The sequence below is a fragment of the Onychostoma macrolepis genome, chromosome 22, assembly GCF_012432095.1.
Source record: "Onychostoma macrolepis isolate SWU-2019 chromosome 22, ASM1243209v1, whole genome shotgun sequence".
Classification (NCBI taxonomy): domain Eukaryota; kingdom Metazoa; phylum Chordata; class Actinopteri; order Cypriniformes; family Cyprinidae; genus Onychostoma; species Onychostoma macrolepis.
Window position 1 is genome coordinate 35,661,109 of NC_081176.1, and position 16,305 is coordinate 35,677,413.

At 37.7% G+C, this 16,305-nt stretch overlaps 1 protein-coding gene across 7 annotated transcripts; it reads left to right on the forward strand.

Moving 5' to 3' along the window:
• Nucleotides 1-1,872: 1,872 nt before the first annotated feature.
• LOC131529677 (GTPase IMAP family member 4-like) lies at nt 1,873-15,210 on the forward strand. Of its 7 annotated transcripts, none has more exons than XM_058759497.1 (7): nt 2,674-3,398; nt 3,643-4,905; nt 5,014-5,121; nt 5,743-6,007; nt 8,647-8,707; nt 12,433-12,641; nt 12,941-12,988. In XM_058759497.1, the coding sequence occupies exons 1-2, from the start codon at nt 2,828-2,830 to the stop codon at nt 4,497-4,499; spliced, it is 1,428 nt and encodes a 475-aa protein (XP_058615480.1). In that variant the 5' UTR covers nt 2,674-2,827; the 3' UTR covers nt 4,500-4,905; nt 5,014-5,121; nt 5,743-6,007; nt 8,647-8,707; nt 12,433-12,641; nt 12,941-12,988. The 7 variants fall into 7 exon arrangements, 6 of the variants coding, with proteins under 6 accessions (XP_058615479.1, XP_058615480.1, XP_058615484.1 ...); XM_058759501.1 differs by having other exon boundaries at nt 5,019-5,121; XM_058759496.1 differs by lacking the exons at nt 5,743-6,007; nt 8,647-8,707 and adding an exon at nt 1,873-1,983 and having other exon boundaries at nt 2,798-3,398.
• The last annotated feature ends 1,095 nt before the right edge of the window (nt 15,211-16,305 follow it).

Below are 16,305 nucleotides of genomic sequence, written 5' to 3' on the forward strand. Positions count from 1 at the left end.
GTGTCGTCAGTCAGTCGTTTCCCATCATGCTTTTGATCAGCGCAGTCGGTGGAGAGCAACTGCGCACGACTGCTCAATCCGACACAGCCGCCTCGCTGTCGCGAGAGTTTTTGGCACAAGTCAGCGTGACATCAGAGCAAGTCGGACGTAACTTAGACACTTTTCTAACCGGCATGCATCTCGCGGTGATCACCGGCGATCGGTTCTGCGCAGATTTTGCTCATCTCAAACAAGCCTAATGTTAATCCTGTCAGATCGTCCATCCATGAGCATAATGTCGGCCAATCTGACTTTGTCCCTTAAAGTTAACTTATTTAAATAACAATCATGGTCGTGCACAGTGAGTGACCTTACATATGCAGGTAAAATCGGATTTTCTCCAGCCATTGTTAAAAAAACAAGGTAAACAAACTTCATAGCTAGCGTTAGTGAAGCGGAATCTTTCTGCCTCCAAGCCCCGCCCACAGAAAAACATCACAGTGTTTACTAACAGAAAAAAGGTGTGTTCGACTTCATGCGGCGCCATAAAAACCGATCGGCGGCTGACTTGAAGAAGTGCATGCCGGTTAGAAAATTTGTCCGACTTGACCCGGCGCCGACGGCCGTTTCTCAAATGGAAGGCTGCATCCTCCGGAGGTCGCATTTGTAGGCCGCATACGTCATAAAGAAGATCTTATTTTAGAATATTAACAGTTATAAATTTGACCATTATTCTTAGTTAAGTGTAAATTGTTGTAGCATGCTTTTGACTCGTGAATATAATGCTCAGTTAACTGAAATAAACCAGGCTTGATGACGTATGCAGCCTACAAATGTGACCTCCGGAGGATGCAGCCTGAGAAACGGCCTAAGTCACTGTCAAGTGTGGCATCAAAGTACCGTGAGAGCGTTTCGAGAGCAGCCGGCTGACTCCGCTCGCGCAGTTTCTCCAGAGCGACTGCGGGAGCGCTGATGACGACACAGCTGTTTCACCATTGGCCAAATTCACCACATGACAACAATGACGTGTGTTTCTATCATCTTAAATTCCAATACAGCTCACAAATCTTATTTTACTAGGAAAATATCACAATCGTGTGAAAAAATGGAAGCTAGGCCAAACATTGAACATTTTATAAAAATAAATTAAAAAATGGTACTACTACATTAGATAAAATTAAGAACAAAAAAGCAAGAAAGACCTATTAAGCTTTTTGTTACTTTAAATTGTTGTAATTTTACCCCTGGCATGAATTGTTTCACTTTACACATTCTCATGAATGTTTATTTGTTTTTGTACTTGTTGTGAGTTGTATATGCTTGTACAAACCTTTGTATAATTTTTGCATAATAATAATAAAAAAATACTGCCCACAAATCTGTTTTTAGAACAGCTTTTTTTTTTTTTTTTTACTGTAGTCACAATGTTATATTGAGTCACATTTAATAATAATAAAAAAAACACGTCCGACTTGACGTCTCCGCTTTCTGCTCTCGCCGATAGGTCTGCGGCGCCGCATGAAGTCCAACACACCTAAAGGGTCTATAACTCTGCTGTATTATTACTCCCCACCTTAATGTGTCGCACCATCATCCAGGGTGCACTCTGGAGCTACTTGGGTTAACGGTAGGTGTGTTTGACTTGAAGCGGCGCCGCGCAGAATGATCAGCGTATGACATCAAAGTACCGCGAGAGCGATAAGAGAGCAGATACATCCTAAGCTTTCGAATTGCTCTCGCGGTACTTTGATGTCATACGCTGATCATTCTGCGCGGCGCCGTCTCCAGTCGAACACACCTAGTGACTTCAGTTGGTGTTTTCTGTCTCCAGGCAGGTAGGGGGCGGTAGTGCGCGTCTCAGCCGGGTGCCGCGCGCAGATCAAATCTGAAGAAGAAGACGCTGCGCTGACTGTTGTCTGGCCAGTTGTGCTTCCCATGCTAGGTCTCGAAACGAAATTGAAATAGTTCAAACAAACATTACCTCAGACGATATTTCCCTGTAAGGTAAGTTTAAAATAATGTTTTTCCACTAGCTCCTATTTTGACTTGTGTAAATAAGGGTAAAGTCGTGATATTGAATATATAGGCTAAACGAGCATGAGCGCTATTTTCACATTGTCAGTCCAAATCCGATTATTTGTGTATGCGATTGGCATTAATGTAAAATTGTTGTTAGGCCACACTGTTGCTCAGATCCAGTTTACTTGGGTAAAGTTGGTTTTATATTCACACATTCACACATTTCTGCGTTCAATAACTTTCTAATTATATGTGCAATAAAGTTATTTTTTTGCAAATTCTAATCAGCGACATCATTGTCAACCTACTACATTTTTTTTCACAATCGATCAAAATGTGCAAGTATTGTTTTAATGTCATATTTACTTGTGAATGTCCGCTGAATGTACAACACTTGGGTAAAGTTGGTTTTATATTCGCACACTATTGCATTCAATTACTTTGTTAATCACAAACATTGTGATCATTGGACATTCAGCGGACATTCACAAGTAAATATGACATTAAAACAATACTTGCCTATTTTGATCGATTGTGAAAAAAATTGTGATTGCTGATTAGAATTTGCAAAAATAACTTTATTGCACATTTAATTAGAAAGTAACGCAGAAATGTGTGAATGTTGTGAATGTGCGAATATAAAACCAACCCACCCAAGTCAAAGACGTGGCGTTAACAGTTTGTGAGTCATTGACTGTGTGATTAACAGGTAAGCAGTGGGATTCATCTGCTGTGTCAGGTGCAAGACCACACCATCTGCTGACCAACACAACTGTGTGTGTACATTTCTGTCTTGCAGCACTTTTCAGCTTTAGGGCACACATCGATAATGGCAGAAATGATCGGAGGTTTGAACCTGGTGTTACTGGGAAGAACAGGAATTGGGAAAAGTGCTTCAGGAAACACAATACTGGGACGAGAAGCTTTCAAATCAAAGAAGAGCTCTACGTCAGTCACACGAGACGTAGCTGTGGAGTCTGGGACTGTCTGTGGACGACGGCTCACTGTTTATGACACACCAGGACTGTTTAACACAGAGATGAGTGATGATGAGATTCAGCAGAAATACAAAGAGGTTCTTCAGAGATGTGAATCAGGTCTCTGTGTGTTTCTGCTGGTGATCAAAGCTGACAGATTCACTGGGAAAGAGAGGAAAAGTGTGGAGAAGATTGAGCAGCTGCTGGGAGACGAGCGCCTGAAGAAAACCTGGATTCTCTTCACCAGAGGAGACGAACTGGAGGAAGAAAACACGACTATAGAAGAATATATTAATCTGTCTGAGCCACTGAAGAAAGTCGTTCAGAAATATGATCAGAGATACCACGTGTTCAACAACAAGACGAGAGGACCGAGTGAACAAGCTAGACTGCTACTTGTAAAAATTACTCAGAGCTTGAAAGGTGAGTGTTATTAAAATCATATATTAAAATGTTCCAGAAACTGGATTACATTTATTATGAACTGCATTTTTTTTCTTCACTGAATGACTCTTGAGTTTCATATATAACTAGACAGCTACACAAGCCAAACTTGCACTTAAATTAAATCTGTTGAACATCATGTGTTGGTATATAGTGAGTGAATTATTGATCTTTAGACTCAAGTTTATTCACTTTTTTTCTCCCTGGTTTTGTCCTGAACCAGACGCTCCTGCTGACAGACGTTTATCCAGACGGATTGTTCTTCTGGGTAAAACTGGAGTTGGGAAGAGTGCAGCTGGAAACACAATCCTGGGACAGAAAGAGTTCAGATCTGTGATAAGTACAAATTCAGTGACGCATAAATCCTCAGTTGTTCACGCCACTGTTTCATGCAGATCTGTGTCTGTAGTGGATACTCCTGGATTCTTTGACACACAGATGAATCCTGACGACTCATTGACAGAGATAGCCAGAAGTGTTTATATATCCAGTCCTGGACCGCACGCTTTCCTCATTGTGTTTCCTGTGATTATGTGGTTCACTGAACATGAGCTGGAGATTCCTCAGATGATTGAGATGATGTTTGGTGAGGGAGTGTTAAAATACTCCTTCATTCTCTTCACTCATGGAGATCTGCTGGAAGAAGAGTCAGTAGAGAAACTCATTGAGCAGAACTGCAGATTAAGAGATCTAGTTCAGAAGTGTGGAGGCAGATATCACGTCTTCAACAATAAAGATCTGAATAACAGAGAGCAGGTGAATGATCTCCTGCAGAAGATTGACTCAATGATAGAGCAGAATGGAGGAGGACACTACAGTAACCAGATGTACAAAGATGCTCAGAGAATCAGACGAGAGGAAGAAGAGCAGAGACAGAGAGATGAAGAGCAGAGAAAACAACAAGAGGAGAGACAAATACAAGAGAAGATTGAGAGAGTGAAGAAAGAGACAGAGAAGAGACTCAGAGCAGAGTATGAAGTTAGATCTCAACGAGAAAGACTTGGAGCGGAGAAGCAGAGAGAAGAAGAGAAGATAAAACAAAAAGAGGAGAAACAAAAAGACACCTGTGTCTGTAGTTGATAATCTTGATGTGTAATATTTTCTCGTGAAAGGAGACAGAAGAGAAAACCATAACGGGGTAGAAAAAGTGTAGTTCTGCATCTGGAGCTCTGGAGCTGATGATGCAGTTGACACACTGGAGACCGAGAGATGAAGAATAAAGAAAACAAATCTAAGACCAGGCGAGAGTGAGAAGGAAGAACATGAGAAAAGAATATAAACAGTGACGAGCAAAAAGAGAGGATTCAGATACTGAAGAAATATCAACAGAGCAGTAAGAGAGCTGCTACACATTTTATTAAACGACTGATATCAGCTCATCATCATCATGTGCTCCAGCTGAAGAGCAGTAGAGAGTAAAATGCTGTCATACAGCAGAAGAACTAGAAATGAACTGGATCCAATGCACTGGATTTGCAGCAGTCAGGTATATAAATGTGTTGTGTTTATAGTGAACTGTGATTAATACTTTTGATGTTTTGTTGCATAAAGTCAGTTGTTGAGTCATCATTCACTGTCACTTATATCTACACAGAGCAGAAGCTGCACATCTTTTAACCCATTTCTGTCAGAGCTATTCAGCATCTCAGCACATCTGAACACTGGTGATTTTCAGTGTTTCAGGATGCATGATGCAGACAAGGTGAGTTATCACTGTTTTGCTTTTTCTCTTATTTTTTTTTACTCTTGTTAAGGCATTAACATTGGGTCTCATTCACTAAATATTTTGTGGATTATTTTATGTTTGTATGCACAGAAGAATTTCTCATGAAAAATCTCCACCTAATTCACAACGCGTATAGTTACGGATTTGTTCTTAACCTTGTTCTCATGTTAGTGAATCTGGAGAATTCTAAATGAGCGGTCGGGTGCACAATGTTAGTCATTTGCATAAAACACACCCAAAACATCTCCATATAAGGGCTTTCTGCATGCGCTTTCCTTACAGCCGTTCAAACCTGTCATTGTTTGTAGATGAGCCAACTGTACATACAGTACACTTATATCGGCGATATTCAGAGAAACCTTTCATCTGAACATATAATGCATAATATATTATAATATATTAATAACCATTAACACATCCCTTCACACTGGTGTTTTTCCCTCAGCATTTAGATAGGCTCGTATAACCCCACTACTTAAGAAACCCACTCTTAACCCATCTCTTTTAGAGAACCACAGACTGGATTCCCTTCTTCCTTTCATTGCTAAAACTCTTGAATGATTTGTGTTCAACCAAGTCTCTGCCTTTCTCACACAGAACAACCTCCTCGACAGCAACCAGTCTGGTTTCAGAAGTGGACATTAAACCGAGACTGCCTTGCTCTCAGTTGTTGAAGCCCTAAGACTGGCAAGAGCGGTTTCCAAATCTCCATTACTTAACTAGCTGGATCTGTCCGCTGATTTTGACAGGGTTAACCACCAGATCCTCCTGTCAACCCTATTGGTAAAGGGCATCTCAGGAACCGCACTCCAGTGGTTTGACAATTACCTCTCAGACAGGTCCTTCGAGGTATCTTGGAGAGGTGAGGTGTCCAAGTTGCAACATCTAGCTACTGGGGTGCCTCAGGGCTCAGTTCTTGGACCACTTCTCTTCTCTTTGTCTACATGGCATCACTAGGTTCTGTCATTCAGAAACATGGCTTTTCATATCACTGCTATGCTGACGACACTCAACTCTATCTCTCATTCCATCCTGATGATCTGATGATAGCTGCTTGCATCTCAGCTTGTCTAACAGACATTTCTTGCTGGATGAAGGACCATCACCTTCAACTCAACCTGGCTAAGACAGAACAGCTTGTGGTTCCATCAAACCGATCACTTCATCACAATTTCACCATCCAGTTAGACACATCAACCATCACTCCTTCAAAAACAGCCAGAAACCTTGGAGTTATGATTGTTGATCAGCTGACTTTCTCAGACCACATTGCTAAAACTGCCTGGTCCTGCAGATTTGCTTTATTCAACATCAACATCAAGGGAAGCATGTTCCCTTTCTTTCGGAACATGCTTCACAACTCCTTGCTCGAGCTCTTGTTCTGTCCAGGCTGGACTATTGCAATGCTTTCTTGGCAGGTCCTCCAGCCAGTTCTATTAAACCTGTACAATTAATCCAGAACGCGGCAGCAAGATTAATTTTTAAAGAGCCGAAAAGAACGCACGTCACACCTCTGTTCATCAATTTGCACTGGCTACCAATAGCTGCTCACATAAAATTCAAGGCATTAATGTTTGCCTACAAAATCACCTCTGGCTCTGCACCCCTTTACTTAAATTCATTACTTCAGACTAGGGGTGGCTCGATACCACTTTTTCAGAACCGATACCGATCCGATACCAAAAATTCTGAGTATCTGCCGATAGCGACATCGATCCGATACCCGAGTAGTTTTTTTTTTTAAATCAGTGTTGAATTTTTATACTTCAATGTGTGTTGACCTGATCATTACTTTGTGTGCCAGTTTTAATTTTCAGTTACTGTGCTCGTTAAGAACATAGTGCTCTCTAGTCCAGTGTTGTGATCTAACAGACACAACACGACTTTGAAAACAGCACGAAGATAAAGTCCTGCAAGATAAAGTTATTTTATGCAAAACCATTTATCTTTATTTACAGATCAAGTATAATATTAGAAACATCTAATAATCTTGCATAGATTTTCATCGTCTTGACTTGTAACCGAACGCGGCACGCAGTTTGAGTACTGAAGATTCAAAGATTCAAGATTCAAAACGTTTATTGTCATATGCACAGTGAGGAAAAAGTGTCATATGCACTGAATGGAGGATTACAGACAACCACAGTGGAGAGAAGAGTTTACGTGAACTTGACTTAAATATTCATCTGTCAGTGACTAATGCCTTACGGTTTTTTGTTTACTTCATCAGCAGCTCGCGCAGTGTTGGTTGCTTGGTAACAGACCTGAGAGTGGATTGTCGAACTTGATAGTGTAATTTAAGATTTCATAACTAGAGATAAGATATATTTTTCAAAGATAGGATACGAATCCCAAATCAAGTTAAGATTTGTTTCTGTAATACGAGTTTGCGAAAAATCCTAATTTAACACATCATATCTTAAATTAAGACCTAAGATAAGAAACTTTGTAATACGCCCCCAGATCAATAAACAAGTAATGTTTGATTTTGCTCTATATCATCGACGAGAATAGTTCTAAATAAAGTGACAGCTGAGCCGCTGCACATCTCTAAAAGTGTGTTTTTGAACGAATCTAGTGAGTCAGTGATTCATGATTACTCCTTCATAAAGACTGTCACTTCTTGCTTCATTCCTGAATGAATCAGCCGTTCGAATGAATCAATTGAATGAATGATTCAGTGATAAAATCAGTGACTTGCCGCCACCTGCTGGTGGTTTCAGTTTCATTTTTATTTAATTTAATTTCAGTTATTTAAATCATTTAATATTTCTGTATTCAAAATTTTATATTTAAAACTCTAATCTCCACATGAATCTATGAATTTAATTGAATTCATGCCACATCTGAGCCTCTGAAAATGTACAAACCACTTTTGTGTTCTTCTGTGCCACCTCTGTAGTATGAATTAATGTTTTATTAATACTAATTTCAATGTTTCATTGGTAACTTATTTGTCTCATTCTACTTCTTATTATGGTTTTAAATAGAAATTTTAAAAAGCTTATGACCATATTTTTTTAATTTGACAAAGATGAAAATGATGCCATTGCAAAGGTAAAAGAAAAATACCCCTGTAAGTCACTTCAAGGAGTCAAATGTCACCTCGTATTAGGAAGGATAATTTTGTATCAGAATTTGAGTATTGATCTGAAGGTGCACCTAATTTTTTTTAAATTAGGAGGACAAGCGCTCCTAAAAAGAAAAGACAGCATAGAACCATGTGTAACATTATTAGATCTGTGCATGAGGTCTTAAAGAGACAGCAGCCTAAATAAACCTGCTGCTGCCTTTCATTATGCAGTGAAGACTATCCAGTGTTATTTTACAGTTGAATAGATTATAGTTAGACCTAACTGAAAAAAAATGTGAGTACTAATAATTTAACTTATCTTGTTCTTGTTTTTGTTTGTGCTATTGGTTGTAATTCATTTATATGTTCTTATTATTTACTATTTACTTGTCTTTTTTTAGTTATGATAAATTCAATTTTGAGTGCAGGTGATTGTTGGCTGGTGAGGGGGTGTGGTCCATGGGAAATAGTCCTGCCACCACAGCTGGAGTAAGTCCTATAGGAAACACTGCATACTCTTAATAAAATTAGAAAAATGCATTTGGGTCAATGATGTGACGCTACTTTTTTTTGTGTATGGTATGGTATGACCTCAGAAATACATTGATAATTCATCATTATTATGAAAATGAGTATTAGCTTTAAAAATTACATTTGAAATATTCCCACCAAGGCCATGTACTTGCATTGGTGTCCATGAAAATGCATGTCAAATTTGATTGAAATGTCAAGTGGTGCAACAGGTTACACCATTTGACTCCTATTACAAGCCTTTTTGTTATTGGCCATTTTAGTCAAATATCACTAGTTTATGTTGCTGATTAAATATGTAATATAAACTAACCAACCATTTGAAACTATTTTCAAGTGTTAAATGTTATATTTTTTTGAGAAAGTGGTTCTTTATCTACAATTTTATTATTAAAGCTCTGTAAGTCTAGGATAAAATAATTATGTTGCACAACATTAGTGTTTTTGAAATGTTTGGGCTAGCTTTAATGCATATTTCTATTCCATTCACTTAACATTTTAAAGGAACAGTTCACCCAAGAATGAAAATTACCATCTGATTTACTCGCCTTCAAGCCATCCAAGGTGCATATGGCTTTCTTCTTTCAGACGAATATAATCAGCATTATACCAAAAAAATTCCTGGCTCTTCCAAGCATTATAATGGCAGTGAATGGGTGATATTCAGCAGTCCAATAGAAGTCCAATAAACTGCATTTATCCATCATCAAAAACTGCTCCAGAAGGCTCTGGGGGTTAATAAAGGCCTCATGAAGCGAATCAATGTGCTTTTGTAAGCAAAATATCCATATTTAAAACTTTATAAACAATAATCTGTATCTTCTGCTAACTGCCATACATGCATCCACGAGTGGCGTTCCAGCGGATGACGTAGGTGTAGCATAAGCTCTGGTGAGAAGTGACGAACATGGGATCGAGAGGGAGAGCAAAACAAAGCACTGGTCACAAATTAGAAGTACAAAATTAGGATTTGTAAAGAAAAATGTCGAAGGATTTCAATATAAGCCAAGAGGAGATTAGTTTTCCTTTGCTGTAAACAAAACTTGGTTCTCGTGAGACTAGCATATTCTCACCAGTGCTTACGCTACATCCTACATCATCCGTTGGAATGTCACTCTCTCGTGAGCATAAGTACGACCGATAGCAGAAGCTATTACGGTTTATAAAGTTTTGAATATGGACATTTTTCTTCAAAAGCGCATTGATTCGCTTCAGGAGGCCTTTATTAACCCCCTGGAGCTGTCTGGAGCACTTTTTTATGAAGGATGGATGCAGTTTATTGGACTATTGAATGTCACCCATTCACTTTTAATGTCACTCAATTGTATTCATTTGAAAGAAGAAAGTCATATACTGTACACCTAGGATGGCTTAAAGGTGGGGAAGGGAATCATGGAGAATTTTTTTTTGGGTGAACTATCCCTTTAAGCAATCTATGGTATCATATAATATAATGTAATATACATAAATTATTTAATAATGTAGCAGAAGGAAGTGGGTGAGTACATTTGAACAAATTCTGTGATAAAAATGTTAACCAAAGATTAGAATTTACATCTGTAAAATACAATTCATTAAATTTCTGACATTTTATAATTAATGATATAAGAGCCCCTTTTTCCCCAATAGATGCCTCAATACAATACAATATGAAAGTTAAAATTACAATACGAGACATGAGTACACTGTCCATCACTATGATAATTTCCTGTTGCCAGATTTATTTATTTTTTAGCACTGAAAGAAAAAAAAAACAATTCAGCTGAACTTATTTTGAGCTTCTGCAAGTCATGCTTGATTTTCAGTGTCAATTTCTTCAACAAACAATGGCCTTTGGCTGTAGAAGCAACATGGTCAGGTGGTGTAACTGGTTTGTCAATTGGCGTAACCAGTATTTTTCATAAAATTACAATTATATACAGGAAAATTAATGTGGAATAAAATGTAATCCTCTAGTTTAGTACAATGATATGGTTTTTTTAAACATTTTTTACATAATTTGTCAAAGATTATTTAGAAAATAATTTGTGTTTTCAGCATATGTTCTGCCAAATATTGCGAATACGCATTAAAATGTACATTTAGAGAACTCTAAAATCTATTTTCGTGTGATATTTTAAAATGAAGTATTTATTTCTATGAGAAAGCTTACATGCCATCTAGGTGGATAAAATATTTAATATTTCTCATTCTTTGGCGGTTACACCATTTGACATTTTCATTTACATTCAGTCTTAACTTTTGTAAAAAATGGTACATATGTCATTTTTAACTACATAAAATCAACATAAATACGCTGTGTGCATTTTAAAATACCTGATGAATTCTTTTAAAACAAGTTTTTAAAAGGTTCTTGAATTTCTCATCTTGCCAACCCCTTTTTGTCACTGACCCATTTACAAAGGTAAAAAGAAAATGCCCCTGTAAATCACTTTGAGTGAAATGTCACCTCGTATTAAGAAGGCAATTTATCCTAATTACAAGATGAAAAACACGGCTCTTACACTGGGTGTGTGACAGGTATGGCTGTGGAATGGGGTTTGGCCGAGGAAAAAATTTCAGTCAGAAGATTTTTTTTTTTTTTTTTGCGTTAATCCATGTAAGGGTACTAACATCAGGCTGATCTGAGTGGCCAAGTCGATCCTACAGAGCCATTGTCTTCGTCTGCAAGTTTCGTACAATATCAGTGATCAAAGTAGATGTGTGCTTCACCATGTAATTAATTGCAGAATAGGTTTGATTTGATTGTGCTTTAAGCTTTGCAAGAAAGCATGCCACTCAGTATGTGATATCTTCCTCTGCTAAATCATCCCAGTCGTCAGTTTCCTCATCAGCCAAATGTTGTTGATGTATTCGTGTTTTCTGATGCTGACTGTGCATGTTGCCAGGATTGATTGGAGACAAGATTGTAAATCTATCTGAAAATGAGACATGGCAGCTGGAGAAATATTAGAACTTGTATGTGCACCTGCTGTGTCTGCTGGTCAGATAGCTTACTTGCAGGTTCTAATTGATGAGTATTTGTATACTCGATGGCAGTCTTTTCCCAATCATCCTCTCAAACCAAAACACCATTACATCAGTCATTACCCTGACCTGATTTTTCACTTTGGCCCTCTAATTCGTTTGTGGACAATGCGATTTGAAAGCAAACACTCTTATTTCAAACAGTGTGCTCGCAAATCGCATAACTTTAAGAATCTATGTCGAACACTCGCTGAGAAGCATCAGCTTCTTCAGGCATATATGTATGCTACTTCCCACAAGACATTGAAGTAGAGAAAAGTACAGAGTTTTACCCTGGTGATTACAGCGAAGACATCAGATGCTCAGTTTCAAATATGAACTTTGAGCCTATGAACACTGAGGTAGCCAGTGATGTTACCGTGAGAGGCACAAAATACAAAAAGAACATGTTTGTATCGATCAGTGACTCTGATGAAGGGCTTGTAGTTGGAAAGATTAAGCTACTTCTCATTCATCAGCATGTGTCTTTACATTTTGTTACTCAGGAATATAAGGCTGTTCGCCTTCCAAATATGGGTGTTTACAGAATTACACCAGCAGAAAGAACATGCTGTGTAGATCTAAGGAATATATTGGATTACTACCCATTCCTTGAGTACACTGTGTGTGGCATGCCTGTACTAATTCTGCACCACTCTTTTCTCTTTTCTATATAGACCAATGTCTAGCTGGTTTGAGGAGGTTGAACGTATAATTCTTCAGGCATTGCCCAGCCTGTCTTCTGACATTCTGCAACAGATCGTTTCCAGTCTTCAAAGCTCAGGACTCCAATGCAAAGAAGACCTCAAATATGTTCAGCAAGAAGACCTTAAGGATATTTTACCTGTAATTCAAATCAGAAAGCTTCTTCAAATTTTTAAATCAGGTATGATGACATTTTAATCTCAATCTAATCTAAATAAGTATCTGTTTTAGTGTATAACATTTTTCCAACAAAACACATCAACTAAATTATTGTCCATACTTCGAGGCCTTGAATTCTTTTAATGGAATTTGTCATGTATACATTTCTTGTTGTACTTTGAGCATATTTTGAAGCACAAATATAACCTATATATATGTATATATATGGCGGAAGCTAAATATTTTACTATAATATTTTACTTCATAACTTGTTAAATATGGATTTTTTTTTTTTTACACAAATGCATCGCTTCGCTTCAGGTCTTTATTAACCCCCGGAGCCGTGTGGACTACGTTTACGATGGATGGGTGTGTATGGAAGCACTTTCTTCAGCTCATACTCATGAACTCTGCCATTATAAAGCTCGGATGCATCATGATATTTATTAAAGTATTTCTGATTGTGTTGATCAGAAAGAAGAAAGTCATATATACCTAGGATGGCTTGAGGGTGAGTAAAACTTGTGCTAATTTTCATTTGAAAGTGAACTAATTTTTTAAGAAGAAACATTGACATATGGGGAAGATGCAATAAAAACATTTCTATTGTATACAGTTGTTAAGGAATAATTCACCCAAAAATGAAAATGCTGTCATTTACTCACCCTAATGTTGTTTCAAACCTGTATACATTTCTTTGCACTGCTGAATTCTCTGCACTGTTGTATTTTTTTTTTTCTACTATGGAAGTCAATGCTGACCCACAACTGTTGGGTTACAAACATTCTTCCAGATATATTCCTTTGTGTTCAGCAGTAAACTATGACAGAATTTAATTTTGGGTGAACTATCCCTTTACAATGTAGTCTTCTCAAAGGTAAATCTTGAAATGAGTTGTGCCAATATTTTCGTTATTGTTATATATTTTGTTTTTTTTGCTGTTTTTATTCTAGGTATGGCAGAGGAGACAAATGCTGTAAGATGGATGATAAGCCTAGAGGGCCATGTCATTTGTGATTGTGTCCAGTCACCATTTGTCACTGCACTTGCTACGCTGTTTGCTGTGTACTACGTATTCAACCTGCAGTATCAAGAGGAGGCTTCTTGCACATTGGAGTTTCTTCAGAAGTGTGACACACAATCTTCTTCTTAAGAATTTTGACACATGATTTTTGCATACTATGGTAATTTGTTATATAACTGTCTTTAGACGCTTTGTTGGAATAAACCCAGAAAGAGGCTCAAAGACCGGCAGAGGCAAGGTGGTGAATAAAAAGTCTGCAACAGTTAATCCAAAGGTTGCCTCTCTCCTGAAAAATCTTGTGGATTTCGAATGGGATTTCATCTAGGTAAGTAAATTTGCACATACACACTTATTTCTGTAAAATGAAAATTGTCATTAATTACTCACCCTCAGGTCGTTCCAAACCCGTAAGACTTTCGTTCATCTTCGGAAGAAAAATGGAGATCTTTTTGATGACAGAAGGTTGTCAGATTTCCTTCCTTTGCAACTACCACATTGACGCTTTTCAAAAACTTCATAAAGTGACCAGAAAATTAATCCATATGAATTTAAGCTGTTTAGTCCAAATTTTCTGAAGAGAATCGATCGCTTGTAATGATGAAAACATTTAATTTAGGCTTTTACTCGCATGTAAACATTGAACAGCGAACATAAACAGAAGCTCAACCGAACCTGAATAACACACAAGAACAAACCTCTTCTGGAAGATAAAACGTGCTGCGTAACACACAAGAATGAACCTCATTGGTTATGCAGCACGTTTGAGATTCCGGAAGAGGTTCTTCTGCTTATATTCGCTGATCAATGTTTACATGCCAGTAAAAGCCTAAATTAAATGTTTTCATAAGAAGCGATCAATTCTCCTCTGAAAATCTGGACTAAACCACTCTTCATATGGATTCATTTCCGATCTCTTAATGAAGTTTTTGAAGCGTCAAAGTTGTAGTTGCAAAGGCAGTCTATAGAAAGAAATCTGACAGCATTCTGTCATCAAAAAAGTTCTTCTTTTGTGTTCTAAGGATAAAGAAGGTCTTGTGGGTTTGGAACAACATGAGGGTGAGTAATTAATGGCAGAATTTTCATTTTTGGATGAACTAACCCAATCTTAATCTAGATTTTTCATGATCATTATTTTTGCTAGTGTAGCATTACATGTATGTTGCTTTTTTAAAACTTTATTTACAAAACCCGTCCCCCATTTTTTTTTTTTTTCTTTCAGACTATACCTGCATCAGTTTGAAGATTCTGGAATATTTTTGGCCTGTTCCTGTTCCAGTTACTTGCCAGATTTTGACTTGGATTGACTATTAAACTAAAATCTTCAATACTTTTCCTTAAAGGCTGTTTTTAGGGGAATGTACACCCCAAGCATGTTCTTGGCCTGTTCCTGTACCAAATTCAGGTTTTGACTTCTATTGACTTTTGACTAAGATCAACTTCAAAGGTTTTCACATTGTTTACTAAAGGCTGTTTTTAGGGAAACACAAAAAGACTGATTATTCTATTTGTTCAGTTATGATTTGCTTTTTTGTTAAAGTATTCAGATTATTTTGTCAATAAATTTTGTGCTGTAAGTAGTACCCTCTTGATCCTGTTTTTTATTTATTTATTTTTTTCCTTGGGAAAATATTATACATTAAATATTGCAATACCAGTTTATTTGTACAAGTACATATATAGATATTAAAGTTAAAGAATACGTAACTTCGAATACAGTAATGAAACTGCAGGATTACAAAGGAGTACGAAGCTGGAAACCCTGCTGCCAGTATTTTACTGTTAATTTACAGGAAAAATTTTTACAGTGTAAGATTAAGACCCCCATGTTTATATTAATTAGCCCGTGAACTCATTCTCTCTGATGGCCTGGGTATGCGGTGCATTCTCAGCTTATATGGACGGAACCCCACTGGAGTAAACCATAAAAACACTTTTAGTGTTATTAGTGCTGGTTGCTTTCAAAACACTGACATTTCCAAACACTGTTTTGACCAGCTGGCATCAGCGCTGTGTCACAAACGCTTGTAAGCTGTGAATCATTTTGCGAAGCAATTGGTTTAATTTATTCAAAGCTTTGAAAAGCTTCGTTTCTCCCATCACAACTTTCTTATGGGAGAACTGGAGTCTTTTTTAAAAATACTTTTCAAAGAGAATTTAACTTACTGTAAAATAATATCGGCAAAAATTTAAACCTGGTGTAATGGTATATAATGTTAGTGATTTCAGTAACATCGACAGACTAATCGATGGCAAAAAACGGAGCGAGACCCAAAGGCACTCGAGACATCAGATTGTCACGAATATCTCGTATTGCTGCCGTAGCATCCTCTACCCCAGATACGGCTGTGACAAGGCTTGTAAACACTGGCATTCTACCACCCCATATACATCTTGAGAGCCGATTTAAAGCATTAATGAATGTGGGTGAGGAACCCCCAAATGTGATTGAACATAGATCATATCAGCCATCAGCTAACATCGCTACTAACAGGTGCTCGAGGTCAAGCAGACAGCGGCACTCAGCTCAGAGCGCAGCCGAGCCCAGGACTCTGATAGTGGGTGACTCTATTATCAGAAACATCAGTAGCAGGACTACAACTACATGCTGCTTTCCTCAAGCAACCGTCTCTGATGTGAACAAGGAACTTCAGAACATTCTGAT